This window comes from Chiloscyllium plagiosum, unplaced genomic scaffold, assembly GCF_037043375.1.
Source record: "Chiloscyllium plagiosum isolate Xiang-an unplaced genomic scaffold, Cpla_swu_hap1 HiC_scaffold_7, whole genome shotgun sequence".
Classification (NCBI taxonomy): domain Eukaryota; kingdom Metazoa; phylum Chordata; class Chondrichthyes; order Orectolobiformes; family Hemiscylliidae; genus Chiloscyllium; species Chiloscyllium plagiosum.
Window position 1 is genome coordinate 86,384,140 of NW_028270145.1, and position 15,727 is coordinate 86,399,866.

The 15,727-nt window shown below is 39.7% G+C and overlaps 1 protein-coding gene across 4 annotated transcripts in view; it reads left to right on the forward strand.

Moving 5' to 3' along the window:
* Positions 1–8,843, forward strand: part of kynu (kynureninase) — a 220,913-nt gene extending 212,070 nt beyond the window's left edge. For 3 of the 4 annotated variants that reach the window (XM_087989228.1, XM_043694093.2, XM_043694092.2), the window contains one exon: positions 3,124–8,843. In XM_087989228.1, the coding sequence (XP_087845354.1) occupies positions 3,124–3,267 (144 nt within the window). In that variant the 3' untranslated portion in view covers positions 3,268–8,843. The remainder of the gene's footprint in view (positions 1–3,123) is intronic. The other variant, XM_043694094.2, reaches the window with a different exon arrangement.
* Positions 8,844–15,727: the final 6,884 nt, after the last annotated feature.

Below are 15,727 nucleotides of genomic sequence, written 5' to 3' on the forward strand. Positions count from 1 at the left end.
ACACAGTTGGCAACATACTGCTCTACAAACCAGCCAACTAAGCTAAACTGATTTCCAATATGCAAAATTGGGTAATTGGGAAAGTCAAGGAAGCAGAGTTGCAGCCAGATCAGCCATTATCTTATTTTATGACAGAACAAGCTCAAGCAGCTAAGTGGCCTCCTCCTGCTCCTAACTCATATGTTCATATGCTTTAGTTGACACTTCCAGCACATCACAGAGCCTGTATCATAATGTGCTTTTCTGTTTGAAGATTGGTTACTCATCCACTGAATCGTGACATTCTTTTAGAACAATACGTTCTGTTGCATGTTTCAGGGTAAGACCCTTCACCATACCGAGAATAAGAGCACATTTTTGTTTTTTTGTCTGTTTGCCACTTAATTCCTCTCATAAAAGCCTTCACTAATGATTTCCCAATTTGTGAGGCAACTATAGTTCTGAGGCCTTCAAATCTCATGACATCTCATTGCAAACAGAATGATAAATAGATGTATTAACTGCAACATTGCTACTGAGTATGATTCTTCAGAATCTTGCCCAACTGAATTAATTTTCTTGCGTCTGTTGTAGAACCCTTTTAGTATACTGAAAGAACCACCTTGAAATACCACACTATTAACCAGGGAAACATAGTGTTTTATCTATTATTACCACCTTCTGCAATGTGACATTTTGTCATGTTGGTAAGATCTTATTTAATCAAATCCTGTTTAAAACACATTGAGAGCCCCGTTATAGTTCGCAAGAAATTCACTTTGTGAGAATCTAATTGTCTTCAAATTCACTAAAGGTAACTGCCAAAGCCAAAACAAACTATCCATTCATGACTATCCTCAGGGAACTAGATTTATTTTTTATCAAATAAATAATATTTGAAGCTTTACACATTTTTGTCTATGTTCACACGATGTGGGTAACACTGGAAATATTGCCATATTTTAAGTTTCTTACTTAAAACTATTGGTATTTACATTTTGTTAATTATGTCCAAGATTTAATTGATGCTATGTTCTTTGATACACAGATAGAGCAGTGTTGTATACTCCATTGGTTGTTTGCGAAACATTGTTTAGGAAATCATACTGTAGACATTTTGCCTGTTCACTTGGTTCTTCTCATGAAAGGAGGAATTACTTCCATTCAAAATACAATCCCAGTTGATCCATTAGCATCCTGCAACGGTGAAATAAACATATTTGTTAGTCTCACTTTTAGTTTAATAAATGCAAAATACTCCAGATGCCGGAAATCTGAAACAAATGCAGAAAATGTTGGAGAAACTCAGCAGGTTTGGCAATATCTGTGGAGAGAGACACAGAGTTAACATTTTGTGTACACTATGGTCATATTGGTCACACCATGTTAACCTTGTTCCTCTCTGCATAGATGTTGCCAGCCCTGCTGCGTTTCTCCAGCATGCTTTGTGTTCGTTTCACCTATTGTTTTCGATGAAAGCAACGAGTTATTTCAACTCACTACCCAACAACAGGTAGCAAATCTGTTTTTGACTGGTAAACAAGAGAAAAAAGATCAATTCTACCTGTTCAAATTCATGGGATAATACAGGGGCCAGCAAGGTTAATAACACAAAGAATCAGTTTTTCTATAAATTGTCAAAAATATAATATTTTAAAGAGGGATAATAATACTGCTACTTAAATGCCAATATTTCTGAAAGTTAAGAGAGTTATATTTCACTAACATTTTAAAGATTTTTTGAAAATAATAGTTAATTTGACTGTATTTTTTTACAAGTCCGGTGTTGCTATTCTTTTTTAAATAAAGGCAACGTTTTAAATCACCAAAAAATGAGATAGATCGATATAGCCCTTGGTAGCCTTTCAAGACCTGTGTAAGCCTTTCAAGAGCTGCACACAGTTCCAAAGCAATAGGTTTCCAACCCCTGGGATAATAGATGAAGTGCTTCTCATGATGGAACTTGTAAACTATGCATAATTAATTCATTTGTCATTTTCGCCCTGGTGAGGTGTTTGACAATAATGTGCTCTAATGTAACTCAGGGTCAATTCTGGCACCACAGCCAAACCTGAACAGTTAAAAATGAGTAGTTTTACTTGCTCATTAAGACACTGTCCATTTTCTGCATTAACCTGCCTGCAGGCAGCCAGGGTGTTTATCTAAAGAAAGCAGAAGGTTAATAAATTCTTATAGATTGTGGTCCCATCATGCCAAACAGATCTATCCCTGTTTAACTGACACCTGATTAGGAATGCTATGTTAGTTTTCTCATTGGATAGAAGAAGGTCCCTAGCTGACCTGAAGACAGAAGTGACCCATAAAATGAGTCTAACATGTTTCTTTCAGGAGAAAGAAGTGTTCTACAGAGCCTTACAAGAAAACCTGTGCTTGTGCTGCTCTGGACTTGCCCAACTATTACCATCTTTTTTGTTCAAATATTCCAAAACCTTCTCCTTGCTAGCTAGCTGGCAGGAAAACAAAAATCAGCTAGTAGCCTTTACGGATGGAAAGTGGGTGAATGACATTTAAATAAAGTGTGATTGTTGTAATTGTTGTGGCTTCAACTCCCTCTGTTGAGTGGGTAATGACAGAGTGATTTACCATCAAACACTTCAAGTTAAAATTGGCCACCTGATCAAAACAAAAGCCTTGGAGATCTGATCCAGTTTTTAGACCACTTGACATGATTCAATGTTTCGCAAAATGTGAAAGATGGTTGATTACCTTTATGATGTTTTTCATTCTTAATAGTTGGTTGCTGCTTTCCCTAATTTTTAGTTTTCTCTCTGGCTTGTGTAAATTGAATGTCAAGATAAAATGAGCCAAAAACCCAAAGCAGAATGTGTCGTCCTACATTTTCTCATTTCCATCCCAGTCTCTGTTTTCTCTTCCAACAAGGATTAACAGTGTGGTTCAAGGTGAGACTATCGGAACAAAGAGGCCACATATGTCACAAGGTTTATATTCTGATTTTTTCCATGGATGCTTTCATTCATATCAATTGGATGAAAGAGCGTGCAGTCACATTAGAAGACAGTGGTTTAGTAAAGCTAGCAATTTCTTAAACTATTTGCTCTTTTTAACCGATCAACTTTATTATCCATGCAAAAAAGTCAGATTATCTTTTCTTCTTGCCAACAGTGTGACCAGAGGGAACCAAATGTCCTACGAGTTGCTCCTGTGCCTCTTTACAATTCCTATCATGACGTGTACAAATTCATCAAGGTGTTGAACGAATCAGTCAAGGCCACAGGGCACCAAGTCAATGACAAAGCTTCTGTATAACTCGGCCAGATTCCTTTCCACAAGACGTGTAAGGGACACAACCAGTTACTCCACCATTACAAAATATGCTTCCACATTAATTAGTGACTTGTGTAATTTCTTTCTGCTTGTTTTTGATTGTTTTAATCTCTAATTTCCTGTCAGAAATTTGGATTTCAAGTGAATAAAACTTGTTCGAGATAAATGAATTGATGAACATAGAAATATTGTAGAATTTAAGATCTTACGATGCCAAAGCATGCAAGGCTCTGGGCCTTAAACTGGAAAATGGGATCAGAATAGTTCTATAGGAAAAATGTTATTAAACCTGACAGGATGCAGAAAAGATTTACAAGAATGTTGACGGAGTTGAAGTTTTGAGCTATAAGGAGAGGCTGAAATGCTGGGGTTAGTTTCCCTGGCGCATCAGATGCTGAGGGGATGGCCTAATAGACATTTATAAAATCCTGAAGGGCATAGATAGGGTGAATCGCAAGGGTCTTTTTCTCAGGATAGGGAAGTTCAAAACTAGAGACCATAGGTTTAAGGTGAGAGGGGAAAGACCTAAGTGCCAACCTTTTCACTCAGAGGATGGTATGTGTATGGAATAAACTGCCAGTGGAAGTGGTGGAGGCTGGTACAATTACAACATTTAAAAAGCATCTGCATGGGGACGTGAACAGGAAGAGTTTAGAGGGATATGGGCCAAATGCTGGCAAATGGGACGAGATTAATTTAGGATATCTGGTCAGCATGGACGAGATGGACTGAAGGGTCTTTTTCTATTCTATATCTCTATGCCTGAGTTAAGTGCACATTTCTGACAGGTACAGATTTGATGAGCCAAAAGCCTTTTCCTGTGCTGTGGACTTTGTGACTCTCTGACTTTATTTTGCTTATCAGCACCAATCAATGAAAAAAAACCCACTTTCTCCGCTGCTGAGGAATAAATTGTTGTGAAGGAAATGCTACTCAGGAATGGAACATGATTTGACAGACACCTCATTCATCCACAAGGCAGAGAACAAACCAAAGGAAGATGTCAACAATGATGTTCTACATTACATTCACCACATCCAGGGTTGGCTTTAAATTATCAGAAGGGGCTGTGATGGATCAGGGTGGTTCTGTAAGGTGTTATGAAGGTGTAGAAGTGTACTGTACCTTTAAGAGAGTGAGGACTTAGCAATCACACAGAGTGCTGGAGAATTTACAATGTGACATTTGGTCTAGCAGCAGACACTGGCTAAGTTGCTATGGGACAAAAGCAAATTCAAATTTGGCCAATCAGTTTAAATTATACCCCAAAATACTAACCTCCAATCATCTGAATTTAGTATATTAAAAACTAATGAAACAATCCAATGCTTTGGAGTATAAGATCAGAAAAAAAATGAACAGTTGAGAGGAGAACTACCATGCCACCAGAATTCACTGTATAGACAGCCTGAATCACAGCTCTCTTAAAGGTGCCTTATCTATCAATGACCTGTGAAACAGAAATCCCTAAGAAGAAGAACATCTACAGAGGAAGATTCAAAGGAAAAATTCAACAGCTGTCTAGCTTTGAAATTTGAATTTTTGGTAAGTCTTACTCAGGGGTTTTATCAGACTATATTATAGAAGGACAAGTAAAAGAAAAGTTAGTGGAAGGAATTGTAAATAGTTGTTAGTTAATTATTCTCTGCTGTACTTTAAGAAATAAAGCTGTTAATTTTTACTTTAAATAGTTCTTGGCCTCTCGAATTTCCACAAATTACTGCACGGGATAAATCTTTTCTGTGTTGCTGATTTAAATTAAGCAGGAGGGTTTACCCTGTGTTGTAACCAACGTAAGGTGGAAAACTGGAGATCGGGATTTCTCCAAATACTATGGGATTTTATCACCAGAGCATGACAACACCATCAGTCCCCTGGCCTGAGGCCAGCCTGATTGTTAAAGCTTGGGATGGAATGTGAGAGGCCTGGGAGTGGACTTGAGGCCTAATTATAGACCTCTATGGTGGGTGTGAGGGGGTCATTAGAGATCGTAGTGTTTGTGCGGAGATGGGCATGTACAGGATTGAAACACCGGTGCGGTATTGGAGACTTGTTGGTTGGCTAGAAATCTAAGGGGTTGGCCAGCCTGGTATATGTGGCAAGGCCTGGAAAAAGTACAACAAAACCTGAGTGGAAGGGTGAGGGTTGTGTAGCTTGAAGACCCAGTGGGGTTAGTGATTGATGGTAAATCTCAGTAGCATGGAAAGAGAAGGACGGTCTGTTGTGTGGTAGGCTGAGTTATGTCTGCTTTAAGGCCTGACATGGAACATTGAGGTTTAGAAAGACAAGGTGTGGGGATAGGAACATTCAGTGGTTTGGCATTGTGGTCAGGCTGGACATCTCAAAAGGAAAATCTTGTTCTAATGTTTGATAAAGGGAAGGTTGGCCAGATGGGAAAGGTGGATCCAGCAACCAAGTGTAAGGACATGCACCTCTTGGATTCCGAAATCACTCATTTGAATGGTGCTGTCAGGTTTCCTAAGGCATGGAAAAGGCAATGCTATCAAAGTTTAAAATAAAAGCAACAAAAGCACTTGGGGTCTCAGTGACATATTGAAGATATCAACTCCCTAGTTTGAAGCAAATAGTTTGTTTGTCCACCTGGCTGCCTTAAAGTAAATGGTTAGGAAGTAGCTCCATGAAGGGAACCCAATTTTACAGATTTGACCAACTCTTGACACCTGACCAAAACATCACTTTTTCTATTCGTCAATATTCTACTCCATTCACCCACCCCACCCCCTTCAAACCCAAGTTGCAATCCAAGTGCCATCTGATAATGCTGATAGGAAGAGAATTCATATTTTATTCATCCAGGTATCCAAAATCATGGCTGAACTGTATTGAGTGCACATGGTACATTGGAAAAACAGATGTCAGTGTAATAAAAGAAGATACATAGATGCTAGCCCATCCATGGTTTCATCTTATCTATTATTTATACTTCTCCGTAGGCAAAGAACAATATTTATATTAGAAAGTTATGAAATTATATATTAATATTAACTGATAGAAATTGTTTTTAGGTGCTGTAATGGATTTGTGGTGTAGCTAGCCGTATGTGAGGTTCAGGATGTAATTGATAGAGTGGCATTTAAAGATACATTTACTGACTTTAACTGTTCCTATGAGGTCATTGAAATTGTTAGGTATTGCATCCGTGTCTTTTAGAGCTACATACCTGCCATTGACTAGCCAGCTATTTGCTTCCATTAGCTGTGCAGACTTTGTCTGGACCGCCTCATGGGATTTGTGGTTAAATCACATCGCCACTCTTTACTTTAATAATCTTCATCCAACAAAGCTTTTTGACTTGTACGATAATTGACTTTTCTTTGTGTTCAAATCTATTTTGCACACAATTCCAGCACCAGCTGGAACTTCCCTTTTACAAAGTATAGAATCGCTCCAAGTGGTATTGGGCTTATATGGACTCGGTGTCCTTATTCAAAGGGGTTCATCATTCCTGATGAAGGGCGATTGCCCAAAATGTCGATCTTACTGCTCCTCGGATGCTACCTGAACTGCTGTGCCTTTCCAGCACCACTAATCCAGAATTATTCAAAGGGGAGCCATTCAAAAGCAAGTTTAGAACCAGTGGCATAAAGACATCGTACAACATCACAGGTAGCAATGAGGTTGACACATTTCCTGTGTGGAAGAAATGTTCTGGTTAATCAATACAATCACTGTTCTGTTTTTAGAAGCTGTGCATTTGAACCCCTATTATGTCTAGATACTCCACTGGGCACAAGAGTGACTTGATGGGCTGATAATGAAGATATGTGTGGTTTTATTCAGCATAACAGTTTTAAATTTAGTGTTGAATTGATCCCTAAGTGAAAAGGTGGTCATAATTCTGACCCTAAACATTTGATTTGATTTATTTATTGGCACATGTACCTAAGTACAGTGAAAAGCTTACAAGCAGTACAGGGAGGTCATAGTAAGCAAAGACATACATATCACAGGGTGAAAACAAAACTTAGACAGCGGCACGCAGGTTATGTCTCATGAGATGTGTGCTAGGCAAGATCAACATTAACAAGATCAATATTATTTGAATTTAGAGAGTCCATTCATCAGTTTAATAATGGCAGGAAGAAGCTGTTCCTGAACCTGCTGGTGCATGGATTCAAGCTTCTGCATCTCCTGCCTGATGGTAGAGGTTGTAGGAGATCATTACTGAGATGTGATAGGTCTTTGATGATGTTAGCAGCCTTTCCCCAGCAATGAGCCATGTAAATGGAGTCCATAGATGGATGGTTGGTTTCTGTGATGGTCAGGGCTGTGTACACAATCTTCTGTAGTTTCTTACGGTCCTGGGCAGAGTGTTATGCATGCGGACAGCATGCCTTCAATCGTGAATCTGTAAAAGTTGGTGAGGGTCCTTATGGACATGCCAAGTTTCCTGTTGGTGGTAATACCTACTCTTGTTCTTGTAGCGTCAGCAGTTGTGGCTTATATCTTCAATAATCACAACATTAATAATTCCTTCATTCCAGTCAATATTTAGGCTCCTTCCCATTGACAGATGTCTGCATTAAACAATGCTCTTGAATTGTAATTTAGCATTATTATAACCGTGAAATCAATAAAAAGGAATGTTAATGATTTACTAATGATAGAGAATGTTATTTCGAGTCCTAGGTTATCCTACAGTCTATCAATACCTGTGAATTATTATGGGCAATAAAAACTGGCCTAGCCAGAGATGTCCACATCCTGTGAATGAATAAAACAAAATGAATCATTGAGAATGCAAGATGTGTTTACTGATATTGAATACACTTCAATCACCACTCACACAATGATTTAAACAAAAGCAGTTGTAGCTAATCCTCATGATGAGATTAATCTTACATGTTCTTATGAATAATCAACTATTCAATATGTTCAGTGAGGAGGGGTACATCAGCTTCCCATCTTTCAACTTCACAGTTGGTTAAAATGGTTTAAATCCTTTATGTCATGCAGTTATAAATCTCTCCAGTGAAATTGAGTTTAATAACATCCACTGAAAGCAGTAAGGAGTCAATCACAAGTTACTCTTGAACGAAAGTAAGCAAATTTCATACCTACTAATTTTGAGAAAACTAGTAAAGGTATGATGTGTACAAACACTTCAACCCTTACAAACAAACAAGCACTAAGTTAAATGAGCAGAATATTCAATACAGAGGAAGATAAAGTAATGTTCAGTTTAGAGTCCTTTAAGTGTCCTTGAGATTTGAGGGTGTTAGTCTTGACCATGGTTAGTTGGTCAATTTCTAGGATCATCAATAGTAGCAAATATTGCCATTGTCTTTTAAATTTTAAGCTCTTTGATGCTTCTTTTCAGTCCTGCCTGTTGAATAGGGACCTTACTTCTTGCGAGGGAGAGCTGTATCATCTTGGGTTCAGTTCGACATTCCAAATTCCACCTCATTGGAGTGTGTCAAAATTTTACTTGACATAGCAGCTAGTTCATATATCCATATACCACCAGGGTATTCTTTTCAGATGTGATAATTGCAGGTGATATTTCATAATCAGCTTGTGGAGATTCTTATAATTGTGTAATTCAGATAGGAGATGAGGATCCTTTTACTCTTCCTTTGGATGCCTGACTGACTAGTTTTACTGTCTAAATGGAAAATGTTCATTTTTCCTTCTACTCCATTTGACGTAATCCAAGCCAGTTTCATTAGCCAACCTGTGGTCCCTGTGCCCATTTTAAGCTAGCCTTTTGATCTCTTTCTAAAACCACTTCACTCCATTCACTTCATGAATATCTTAGGTATTCATTATGGACTATAAAATTTAAATTTTATAAATTCCTACTTTGGAAATAAAATCAGTCTGACTCCAAGTTGGGATACAGACTCTAGTCTGATAACTTTAATAATTTGTCTGAACTGAGATGTCACCTGTTTTATTCACTAAATAAAACCTTAAGTTATCGCAGGGCTGTGACTTGAAAGAAATTCTGTGGTTTCCATATTAGTCAATGGAAGCCTGTATCCCCATTCCGAGTGATAAAGACTTACCCCATCGAGGTTTGTCTTCTACAGTGCATCAGTGGTGTAACACTTTGATCTTTTACTATAAATTATGTGTCCTACGAACTTGTCCCATTAGCTACCTGACGAAGGAGCAGCACTCCAAATGCTTGTACTTACAAATAAACCTGTTGGACTATAACCTGGTGTTGTGTGATTTGATTTCCTGATGAAGGACTTGTGCCCAAGGTGTCATTTCTCCTGCTCCTCGGATGCTGCCTGACCTGCTGTGCTTTTCCAGCGCCACACTCTCGACTCGGATTTTTAACTTTGCCCACTGCAGTTCAACACCGGCTGTGTTAACATATGGCATCCAGTACCATCACTGATATGGAAGATCTTGGGAAAGATAAATGCATAGAAGCATTTTGATTCCTACCATTGTAACTAATGAATCAATGACCTGTCTTACAGTACATTGGCCACATCTTGACTGAAGGTAGATTTTATACATTTCTTGTTAACTCAATACCTACAGAATCTGCTATCAATTGACACTATTCAGTTAATTCCTATTGGAGCACCTCAATCTCCTTCTGCACTACATTCCATCTGGGTTTGAGTTTTTGGCCTTCCTTTAGAAAAGGACATTTTCTGAGACTTAAATTTATCATTTGAAGGAATGTTAACGGTAATCTGAGTAACAGATACCATTGATCTTTCTCCAGTTCGAAGTAGTTTGCAATTATGTCTGAGCTGACCTAACACAAATATTATCACAGACTCAGTAAGTAATTTCAATCTATGGCACATTGCACTTTAAATGAAATCAAACATGCATGTTGCCAGTTTATTGCTCATAAAACACATTTACCTAGATGTTGTTATTGTATGAGACAAAGAAAGGACTGTAGTCCAAAACTAAGCTTGATTAAAACACGCGGAAATTAAAGAAATAACTCTTACACAAAAATTAAGTTAACGTTTCCCCAAACTGACTGCCTGAAAAACACAATTACCTTCTGGTGAGCTTGATTTAAGCTGCTCGATTTGATCATGATTTCTGTCAACGGTTGGACTCAGGGTCTTCTTGTGCCAAAGCAGGCCTCATACAGAGTCTTTGTCGGACAAGTGTTTGCTAAGGGAATCACCACATAGTGGTCCTTTAACTTTCACCTTTCTGCACTGCTTGCTCTTTGGGTAGCTAGTGGGGCAGGTACAGATATCTTATATGGTAATGAGGAAAGGGAGGCTATTCAGGTCAGAAGCAAGAACTAGTGAGTGGCTGCTGATAGGAAGGGAACCTGCCTCCTTCCTATCAACTGATATGTGGCCTTCTCAGGCTTACCTGTTGGGTGGGCTACCTGCTTTCTTTCTCATCTGAACCTGGGAAAATTGTACCCCAAGTAGGATTGGGCCTTTATGAACAATAGTGACATGGCTAGAGGTGAGAAGACATTGGGTATCTGTATCAACAGCAATACAACTTATTTTCCAGATGTCGGCCTCCTTCTTGGCTGCTTGTAGGTATGGAAAGTTCCACCTTAATTCCAGATGTCTGTAATCTACCAAAAATGTATCAATACTTGGGAAATCAACTTGAATTTTGTACAGACAACTTGAATTTTGCCAAACTGACAATGAATTGTCATTCGGGAAATATTTTAAGATATTATGTGTAATGTACTGTATCACAAAATGATAGAAACTTGTCAGGATGGATATTTTTAATTTCCATTTCTGGATCTTGTTTCTCCTCACTCACACAAATTTTCATCTTTGAATTACTTGTAACTCAGGTTTAGTTCTCCTTGTGTTACAACTAATGTGATTGGATATAGTTATTCTAAATCTCAATCATCTTTATCCTATAATAAGAACATTTTATGAATTTTCATAACAGGAGACATCCCTTAAGTAATGACTTCAAACTTAAGGTTTCTTGCTAGATCCCATTGGGTGCAATAAAACATTTTACAAAATACAGATAAAAATGTAGTTGATTATAACAGAATGTGTCCTTAATTGTGTGTTTTAGTGTCTCATTGCAATATAGTTTCTTACATTCTTGCTTCAAATGTGGGCCTCACAAAATATAATCTAACTTAGTACTGTAAATAAGTCATCATGTTGCATATTTTACAATTCAAGTACAATGATTATATAATACTTCATTGTACCTAATGAAATTCAGTCATACTACTATGTCAACATTGTTTCATTGTTGCGTTATTTAATGCTGGGTCCAATGGGCACAAAACTTTTTTTGGTCTTTTATGGGTACTCTTAGAACTAAATGCTTTCCAAATTACATTTAACTTCATGATGCAATATCCTGACAGATAGAAATTATAAAACAAGTATATTTTTGGTGGAGAAGTTAGATAAAGTTACAATTTTTAAAAATCCATTTCTGTGATGCAACTCTATGATGTGAATTGCAGAAAACCATTCCAACATAAGCATATAGAATGCATGCAATTCCTTCAAAATACAAAGGGGATGTGTGTGAGTGAGTAAATGTAGAAATCACTTGATTTCACTCAAGTATCACTGACTATCCATCTTTGAGAACAAGTTTGTCCTTAGTGCTCACTTGTCCTCCCACTGACAACATTATACAGGAATTGTTCCCTCCTGTAATTGCTTTAACTTGGCTTCATTGCTCTGAGCCTATACCAGATCATTGGTTTGGATCATAGTGACAGCAACTATTTGTTCTGAAATAGGGCTGCAATGGTTATGCTTCATTGGCCCCCTGCTAAGCCTAATTGTCTGCCCTTTTGTTCCAAGTTGGGGATGTTCAGTGATGGGCCTTGAGCAGTTTAGAGAATGAGTTTGAGCAGGGATGCAGATGGTAATGATTTCCCATTTGCCAAGGTGAATCTTCCACCTTCCCACAGTGGAAAACATTAGTCAAACTGTTACTGACATTTCTGCTGTCTGACTGCCTGCTGCTGATGAAAATATTTCAGCGTAGCTAACCAAATAGGTTACAGCTTCAAGCTTGTGGCAGGCTGGCTACTCATTTTGTTAGGCACATTGTACAGTTTTGGTTACCTTTAATCCTGCCATTCAAAAAATGTTGAAAGGGGGTGTGTTCCATCAAAATGGTGAGTAAGTTCAGGTTGATAACATCAGTAAAATGTTGTACAGCCCAGCACACAGTTAGCAAAAGATTCTCAATACATAGAGAAGCCTAGCTCTATTGGTGAAACAGTCCAGGTGGCGTCGGCTGCCAGACTGAGTTTCCTACATCGATGTTGGAGAGGTCCTGCTGCCAGCGTGGCACATGTAGCTAGAACTTCCAAGAAGAAGGAAGTTCTGGGTCAGGTCCCTGCAGTGTAGGGGCTAATTTAATTCAGCAACAGCATTCATGTGCTATTCAGCTCAGTCCCAGCAGGCATTACTTTTAAAAGAGATCAGATAGTGGGAAGACTTTAATGGCAAATCCATCATTGTGATTCAGACAGTATTCCACTAATCCCAGACAGGAACACCATGAGGTTACATCCCTGGGGAGAGGCAAATGGGTTAGGGCCCCAATATATTTCCTTTTTATTTTGTCTTTGCCCTAAGCTATCAAAGTTCCCAAGCATTAAACCTGGGTCCTTATGGTCTGTGCTTTCTTGGGGTTAACATTTAGACCTTGAGAGGCGAGGAAGGTTAACAGTTCCTCTAATCAGTGAAAGTGAGGACTGCAGATGCTGGAGATCAGAGTCAAGATTAGAGTGGTGCTGGAAAAACACAGCAGGTCAGGCAGCACCTGAGGAGCAGGAAAATTGACGTTTAGGGTAAAAGCCCTTCATCAGGAATGAGGGCTCATTCCTGATGAAGGGCTTTTGCCTGAAACGTCAATTTTCCTGCTCCTCAGATGCTGCCTGACTTGCTGTGCTTTTTCAGCACCACTCTAATCTTGACTCAGTTCCTCTAATAGTGTCAAATGTTCAATTCTCATCTCTGTCTACAGGAGAGGATCACTCACGCACAGTGCCACTAAAGTCTTCCCACTCTGTGATCTCTTTTAAATTGACTTCTCCAAGATTTTTACAAGAAACTCAGTCTGGTAGCCAATGCCTCCTGGACTCTATCACCAGTAGAGCAAGGCTTCTCTATGTATTAGAATCTCTTGGTAACCATTTAAACACCTTTCGTCCTTGAGTAAGCCTGTGATGAAACATTGATGAAAAATTGTAAAAGTCCTGTGTGCTATGCTGGCTCTGAAATGTCAAGGTGAAATTATATGGCAGTGTCAGTGGAAAGGGCTGGACCAAAATCCATTATTAATGCCCAGTTTGGTGAAAGTTTTACCCATGGGCCCTGCCTCATCATGGTTTTGGGGCAAGTCTTTACTGTCAGCACAGTGATTTAGGGTGGTTTCATTTAGTTCTCTGTAATTGCTGTTGAGCCACCAATTGCTGTCCGGTTTCCTGACTGGCCATTTGACAAGTTATCGGTAGATGCAGTAGGATGTAGGATTCCTTGCTTTAACAAGCTGCTAATGACATTGGCCTCTGCCTGCTTAAGGAAAGTGGCTTTGTGGCTTAAGGGACGGTCCATCTATTGCGAACTCATCCTCCATATGACTGTAGTCATGTTTGTGACTGTTGAACACACACTTGAATTCTTGAGAATTGCCTATACTGCTGGATCCTCAGTCATTTTAGTGGGTCTAATCCACAATTCCTCCAAAGTACAAACTCTGTGTATGCGCCTGTAGCAATCCCAACTAGGATATCATGTCGAGCAGAGCATTTGCCAAATACAACAATTGGCTGTGTCGACTGATAAATTGCACTCCCTCATAATGTCAAAAATGTCCTCTGCATCACCATGGAGATGAATCAACACTGCTGGGTGATGGTAGACTGTGTGTCCCAGTTTAACTTCCATGGTATTTATCTAAGTTCGCTCCGGTTGGTGTCCAGTGAATCTGCTGAGAAAAATTTTCTTACCGGTACAACATGTATTATCAAAAACTGGGGATCTGTTAAGTGTCAATCTGTGATCCCCCCCACCCCCCCCCCCTCCTTCAACTATGTCCCATAAAACATGTTTAGGGTGACACAGGGTTCTCAGTCATTAGTATTGTTGCCTCACAGCACCAGGGTCCCGGGTTTGATTGCAGCCTTGGCGACTGTCTGTGTGGAGTTTGCACATTTTCTCCGTGTCTGCATGGGTTTCCTCCGGGTGCTCCGGATTCCTCCCACAATCTGAAGATGTATAGGTCAGGTGAATTAGCCATGCTAAATTGCCCATAGTGTTAGGTGCATTCGTCAGAGGGGAATGGGTCAGGGCAGATTATTCTTTGGAGGGTCGGTGTGGACTTGTTGGGCTAAATGGCTTGTTTCCACACTGTAGGGAATCTAGTCTAAGAAAACCTCAAAGGGACAGACTTCCATCCTTCCATCTGACAGGGACCATCCCATTCTGTCCTACCTGGAGCTGCTCACCCTCTGATGAGTGGTGCAGCTCCATCACACTTAGGGGTGCAGGGCCGGGGGGTTGGTGCAAGGCCAGTGGGCAGTGTGGGGGGGAGGGGGGGTTAGTATATTCAACTTGAGGTACAGGGAGGAGAAAGTGAAGACCGCAGATGCTGGAGGTCAGAGTTGAAGTGTGTTATGCTGGAAAAGCACTGATGGTCAGGCAGCATCAGAGGAGCAGAAGAATCAACATTTCAAGGACGGGGCCTTCAGCAGGAACAAGGAATTAGATAATTGGAATTTATCCACTAAATTTGGTCATGTGATCTCCATCATCATGACTAAAGGCTGCTTGTCTCTCTGGTCGTTCAAGAAGCATGGACTGGGATCTTGAGCCTGGCTCCTGTGGCAGTGTTAACTGTTCGGGTCCCCTGCACTCCCTTGTGAAGTGGCTTGTGTGCTCACAATTGTGGGATGGGCATACACAGAAGTGAATGACTCTAATAATAACCTCCTTGTTTCTGTTGCCCTCTTTGTTCCTCCACATGGGAGCTGGGTTTGGGACTTTCACTCAACACATTTCTCCCCTCACCTGTTTTAAGGTGCTCCAATTCCTGAATCTCTTTCTCTCAAGCCTGGGCCATCCTCCAAATCACCCATTGTTCTTTGTGGGTGTTGACATGGCATCAAAGTTTCCCACATTGAGGATTGGGCAAGGCAGATTGGATCATGGCATTCAGGCACATTAAAATTAATATTATATTCTCAACATATTGATCCTGTAGAGAACTCTTTGTTGGTGGCTGTTATCTATAAACATATGGCGGTCAGCTGTGGACTCAAATACCAGTATCTATTTTGCTATCTTCGCTAGTTGTGCCACCATAATCAAGTTGGACACAAAACTGGATTATTAACCCAGCTCTCTGGATGGGTTGTGGTCAGTGGATTTTCCAGGCAGGGCAAGATTCTTGCTCAAGTCGAAGAGTGTGGTACTGGAGAAGCACAGCCGGTCAGACAGCATCTGAGGAACTGGAG